The sequence below is a fragment of the Otolemur garnettii genome, unplaced genomic scaffold (genome assembly GCF_000181295.1).
Source record: "Otolemur garnettii isolate 467f Iridium unplaced genomic scaffold, OtoGar3 scaffold00115, whole genome shotgun sequence".
Taxonomy (NCBI): Eukaryota; Metazoa; Chordata; class Mammalia; order Primates; family Galagidae; genus Otolemur; species Otolemur garnettii.
The window spans coordinates 5911445-5918220 of NW_003852510.1; the positions used below are offsets into that span (position 1 = coordinate 5911445).

General features: G+C 36.3%; 1 protein-coding gene across 2 annotated transcripts in view; it reads right to left on the reverse strand.

The window, feature by feature from the left end:
- Positions 1 to 265: 265 nt before the first annotated feature.
- Positions 266 to 6776, reverse strand: part of ZBTB1 (zinc finger and BTB domain containing 1) — a 19374-nt gene continuing 12863 nt past the window's right edge. For both annotated transcript variants that reach the window (XM_012809872.2, XM_023517629.1), the window contains exon 2: positions 266 to 2739. In XM_012809872.2, the coding sequence (XP_012665326.1) occupies positions 581 to 2722 (2142 nt within the window). In that variant the 5' untranslated portion in view covers positions 2723 to 2739 and the 3' untranslated portion in view covers positions 266 to 580. The remainder of the gene's footprint in view (positions 2740 to 6776) is intronic.

A 6776-nucleotide genomic window follows, 5' to 3' on the forward strand; every position in this document is an offset into this window, starting at 1 on the left:
AAAGGTTAGAATCAGTGCACCTAACTTGCCTAATAAGCTTGTCAATTTAAAAATATGAATTTTATTGATAATAGGGAGAATAAATAGTAGCTAACTCACTATTCAACCGGAAAACAAAAACCAAAAACTAAAAGTGAAAGGGATAGTTTCAAATAATTACTTTAAGGAATTTTTTAAATATAAGCAGGAATGGCCAATGATGTTAGGTTTAAAATTTCATGGGATAACCTTTAAAAAGAAACACGTAGAAATAGTGAAGTCATCACCTTATTGATAAAAAACTAAAGTTTAATAATCATTGAAGGGGTAACAACCACTTGTCTACAATTAAAAGTAATTTTAATCATAGCTAAGAAAAACTAAAAACAATGAATTCTATTAAGAAACAATAAAAATGATAAACATTTAACACCTAAAATGTAAATACTTAAGATCCTAAACAAAAATATTAAAGGTAAAAGGGCCTTGAGATTTCTTCCAACAATTCATCTTATAAAATCAATTTCTAAATAGCCATATCATCCTTAGCTTTGGTGTTTTGTCTGCTATCATCTAAACATTAATACAGTAGAAAAATCACTTAGGTTCTTTTCAAATGCTTGGCATTATAATGTGATCTCATATCTTTCCTCAAATTAAATTTTGCTCCACATATTCCACATGTATACAGATGAACATCCATGTGCTGCTCCAACTGTTCATTATTTGGGAATATCTGAAAGCAGACCTGGCATATAGTCTCACCAGCAGATAAATGAGAAATCATATGCCGTACATGGTCATGTTTTCTGAAGTTTCCTTGATCACAAATGGAACAGACATACCTGGCCATGCCTTTGTGCATGTCATTGTGCAGTCGCAACTGACGTTCTCTTAAAAATTGCTTTCCACATGTCTGACAAACAAACTGTTTTTCCTTTGTATGGACAGTATAGTGTTCCCTTAAATGACACCGCTGATAAAATCCTTTTCCACACAGATTACAAAAATGCTTTCGTCTGTGATCTCTTTCATTTTCTTCCATCATGGCACTCTTAAACACATCTTGATCTAGGCAGCTAGACATATGTTCAACCACGAGGTTTTCAGTTTCAAAACGCTGGCCACAATTAGGACATCGGTAAGGACAGGCTGAATGTTTAAATAACTGCTTTTTGGGGATACTGTTTATCTGGTAATGATTGTCCCTGAAATCATCCAACATTTCAACAAACATATCTCTTATTTCAGACTGCTCGTCAGGATTCTCCTCCATGTCCATTTTCTCCTCAGTATTTCCTAACCCGTTCATTGTCAGATCTTGGGGTTCTCCACATCTTTGCGCATGTTCCTGAAGCTGTCTACCCTTGACAAGTATTTGTCCACATTTACCACACGCACAGATATTTTCAATGTGTTTGGCTAAGTAATGAGATGACAGGTCCTCCTCAGTTATTGTGAGGCCACACAGCTCACAAGATGCGTTTTCAGTATCCTCTTGTACTGGACTGCTATTGTTAGGGGGCCTGATACTTTCTAAACCACCACTCTCATTGGTGTTTATGGACATGCGAGGTTTTAGAGTTTTCCTACCACTTTTTTTAATGCTGACATCTTCTTCAACATAGTATCTATAAAATGGCTCTTCAGGTTCATCTTCTAATTCATCATTGTCAGTGGACTCGTTACAGTCTTTATCAGTAACCTTAATGATGTTAAAGTCTTTTAGTTCATCTGTAGGAATATCTTCTGGCTCCATCTTGATGATGATTCTTTTCCTCTCAGCAGCTCTGCTTTTTTCTTCATTGGCCATTTCAGACTCCACTGTGCTACTCTTTCTGCTTCCGGTGGTTGAAGCTGAATCATCAGCAGCCTGGCTTGTGTCTCCTCTGTATTTGTCTGTCTGTGCTGAAAATGTTTTAGAAGAATCCTTTTCACCAAATTCAGCTTTGATGTTATTGTCTTTTCCATCTCTGATATCTACTATTCTGTGGTAAGATCTTGTGTTTTGGTATGAATGTCTGTTAGTACAGGTTAGCACATGCTCATCTAATAATTTTTCACAGCTAAAGCCAAATCCACAGCTATCACAGGTAAAACTCCGTCCAAAGCGTCGTGACACACGTTCTTTTGGAGTAGATAATTTGGACACAGAACTTTTTTTACATACATCAAATAATGGTTCAGGAAAATTACCTAATTGTAAAGACTCTTCATCAGGCTCTCTATTATGTGGTGTATTTACTGTTGAACTTGGCTCAGCACACCACCTGTTGGCTTCATTGCCATTTCTAGCCACAGTATCTTCATACATTCTTACCCCAAATATCATTTTGCTGTTCTGCTTGCTGGAAGCAGAAGATGAACATTTTGAACTAGAACAATCTGAGTCCTGTATGTCTTCTAAGCAGTCAGGAACATTGTACAGCTGTAGGTAGTTCATTGCCACTTTAAACTGCTCAAAACTGGAGGGAGCTGTCATAATTTTTCCTAAATACATAAATTGCAAAATGAGATCAAAACATTCTGCACTAATTTTCATGTTGCTTAGATTCAGTTGTGCAGTACTATGCTGATGGTTCATGAAAAACATTCTAAAATAGGAGCTGCAGGCAGCTAGAACTGCTTTGTGTGCTTGAAAGTAAATGTCATCAATTGCGATACAACAGTCACAGAGAAAACCCCATTCTCTTTGGTTGTTTAGCTGCTGAAGGACGTAGCTGCTGTGGCTGGGCTTTGCCATCTTCTATAATTAGAGACCTATGTAAAACAAAAATATTAAATTAAGACAAGATGTCAGAAAAGTAGTTGGAAAAAGTAATTTTTATCATCATTATCGACTTCTATGGCTTTGTTGTTATAATCAATAGATGAATAGGGCCCGATACTGTGGCTCATGCCTGCAATCCTAGGACTCTGGGAGGCTGAGGCAGGAGGACTGCTTGAGATGAGTTTGAGACTAGCCCAAGCAAGAATAAGACCCTACTCTATTTCTACAAAAAGCAGAAAAATTAGCCAGGAGCTATACAGGGTACCTATATATAGTTCTACCTACTCAGAAGGCTGAGACAGGAGGATCACTTGAGCCCAAGAGTTTGAGGTTGCTCTGGGCTCTAATGATGCCACTGCACTCTAGACCATGTGACAGAGCAAGACTGTTTCTGATTTAAAAAAAAAAAAAGAATAGCTTTCCATTCTAATGTAGTAAAACTGAGTAATATATACCTGATTCTTTAAATCTGAAGATGCTCAGCCATTTATTCAGATTCTTCATATTGAACAAAGGCATCAAAAACAAAAACTGTAATTTTGGTTTCGTTGCAACTCTGGGGGGAAATGTATACTAAATTTGAAAGGAAAAAAGATAATTTAAAATTACTTGAAGGATATGAACAATGAGAGTAAATAAGGTAGTAATTTAAACTGAAAGTTAATAACTAGATTATAGAGTACTAAAAACTTTTTAGATTATTGATATTAAGGACCTATTTAGTTCACTTTATAAGTATGATAAGGGTATTTTGGTTACATTTAAAAAGAGTCCTTCTAGGTGTAAAACACACTGAAGAATTTATAGATGAAATACCTGAGATATGTTTCCAGATAAATGGGTTGGGTGTGAGAGCTATAGATGATACCAGATTGGCCATGTATTGAAAACTATTGAAGCTGGGAGATAATTCTCTTTTTGTATATGTTTGAAATTTTCCATTAAAAAAAAAAAAAACTCTACCTAAAAAAACCTTACTAGATATTATAGAAATGGCATCAAACAAGTAAGCTTGATTAGTGCCTTTCTCTTTTCTTGAATTATTTGAGAAGCAATAATTCTAGAGAGTTAGACTATGTCTCAGATTGCCTGGCACATACATTAGGGTATGAAGCAGTCAGTTTACTGGGGAGGGAATTATCTATACTTAAAGAGTATGCATTTTTCTAATTGTTAAAAAAGTATACAAAAGTACACATAACTCATGCTCATTGCAAAAAATTGAAATACAGAAGTATAAAAAATAAAAACACACCACAGGTCATATGTCTCTTTCTAGAGGTAACCCCTCCAAATACAGCATATTTTGTACCTACTATGTACCAGGAACAGTTTTGCACTTGTATTTTTAACCTAAATGGTATCATATTACCTATACCTTTCTACAACTAGTTCTCTTCACTTAACAGCATTGGTGGACACCACATTTTTTTTTTTAATGTACTGACTTTGGGTAAAGGAGAGGAAAATATTAAAAGCACTGTAGTCCTATGTATTATATTACAAAGGCAAAATAAGATCCAATTTTAGCATTAATTATTAATCTTTATAAAGCTATCTTCTACTTTTTAAAAATAAGTTCCTATGCAATTTGAACTTAAAAATAAAATGTTCACACTTTAGTCCTAAAACTCTTCAACTCCTCTTACTAGTACTTAAGAGAGCATATAAGTTTATTTACTTCTACTTGCTCTTCATCTGTTCCTCAAGATCAAATATAGACACATATCCTTTTTCTTACTACCTACAGGCCTATCGTGTCACCTCAAAGACATCAAGGTTCCAATGCCAGACATATAGTACTAGTGAAATGAAGGTGCCTTATAATGAGACCTGCTGCCTTCTTAAAATTGCAACCACTATGCTTTTTCTGGAAGCCAGATTAAGTGTTTCAAGTAGGTGCAATATTTCAAACCTCTATAATTCAAGATATCTGTACAAAATTGTGAGGAATCATGTTCCATGTGTACCTAAATATGAAAAGCAATGTATGCACAAAGATATTCATCAATGTGTTATTTATAATTTGAATACCTGGTAGAAAGGGAGTGGTTAAATAAACTAAGGTAAATCTATTTCATTCACTGTCATGTGGCCTTTAGAAATTATAAATGAATTATAAAAGAAGAGGGAAAAATCTTCAGGACAGAGTCAAATAAGGACAGGATACAAGGCCAGGCATTGCGCTCATGGCTGGGTACAGTGGCTCAAAGCTGTAATCCTAGCACTCTGGGAGGCCAAGGTGGGAGGATTCCTTGAGCTCAGGAGTTTGAGACCAGCCTGAGCAAGAGTGAGACACCCAAAAATCTCTTACTAAAAATAGAAAAAAAAAAAAAACCTAGCCTGGCATCCTGGTAGGTGCCTATAGTCTCAGCTACTTAGGAGGCTGAGGTAAGAAGATCACTTGAGCCCAAGAGACTGAGATTGCTGTGAGCTATACTGATGACACCATGGTACTCTACCCAGGGTGACAGAGTAGGACTCTGTCTAAAAAAAAGAAGACAAGATACAAAATTATGTTGTAATGAGACTTATCTAAAACAAATTCACACAATAGAACCTTATTCAAAAGGTAAAAAAAAGATTAAAAAAATACAGTAAAATGTTGACATAAGCCCTTTTTAAGTAGCATGTGATTTCTAGGTGGATAGTTATTTTGGTAAGACTCAGAGAGACCTTTAATGAATAATAAATCCTAGAGAAAGAGACAGGGGGATAGACATTACCCCTCCAAATACTTTCTATTAAAAAGCGTAGTTCAAAAATGAAACAAACTTATTTAGAGGATAATGATAACTGAGGATAATTTTGGCTTTTCTTGGAGTAGTGATTTCATTCACCATGTACTCAGTAAAATGCCCACTCTATGGAAGAAGGCTATGGGCTACAGTGGGGGAGAACGAGGTTCACATCTATACTCCTATCTTTCCCCCCAAAAGTTGGAAGCTGAGCAAGTGCTATATCTAATTTTTTTTCTAACACAGTTTCTAGAATGACTTAGAATTGTTAGTATGAGCAACATTATTATGCAAATGTCCAAGTTCTCTGAGTAAAACTGATTTTAGGTAATTTTCATTCACACTTATGTACCAGCAACTTTTTGTTACACCCATTAAGGAAGCTTAATATACCAAAAAAGGTAGAGGGATGTGGGGCAGAGAAGGAGGGATCTAAATTCCTGTAAGACTTTCAGCTTGTTATCCCTTAAAGATGATTTTTGCATTAAAAATTCTTAGAACACATTTTTTTTTTTGAGACAGAGTCTCACTATGTTGCCCTTGGTAGAGAGCTGTGGTGACACAGCTCACAGCAACCTCAAACTTTTGGGCTTAATGAATTCTCTTGCTTCAGCCTCCCAAGTAGCTGGGACTATAGGCACCTGCCACAATGCCTGGCTATTTTTTGTTGCAGTAGTCATTGTTGTTTATCTGGCCTGGGCTAGGTTCGAACCTGCCAATTTTGGTGTATGTGACTGGCGTTGTGACCACTGTGCTACAGGCACTAAGCCAGGAAGCTTGCTCTTTCTTCATTTTTTTGACATCCTTAATAATGCTAACAAAAAAATTTAATGAACATTACCTGTAATGTGCAAATGTAAAGTATAAAAAGTTTTAAATAAAAGGTTGCTTATACTTCAGTTGTCCTTGCTTTTATAGTGAAATCTGATTGCTTTTGATTTTCTTACTAGGTGCATCACTGACTGATAGGACAAAGTTTATCACTGCTAGAAGTCAAGGGCTGGGCTGAGTGCAGAAACTTCAAATGTGATTCAAAGGACATTAAGTCCTTTGGATACGGACCACCAGGTATTCCCTAAGGCTAGAAGGATTCGCAGTCTGCGGTACTCCAGCAAGAATAAGAAGTTGGGTAATCCAAAACACTGGATCTTTTCTTTTTCTTATAGAGACAGAGTCTCACTTTGTTGCCCTGGGTAGAGTGCCGTGGCATCACACAGATCACAGCAGCCTCCAACTCCTGGGCTTAGGTGATTCTCTTGCCTCAGCCTCCCGAGTAGCTGGGACTACAG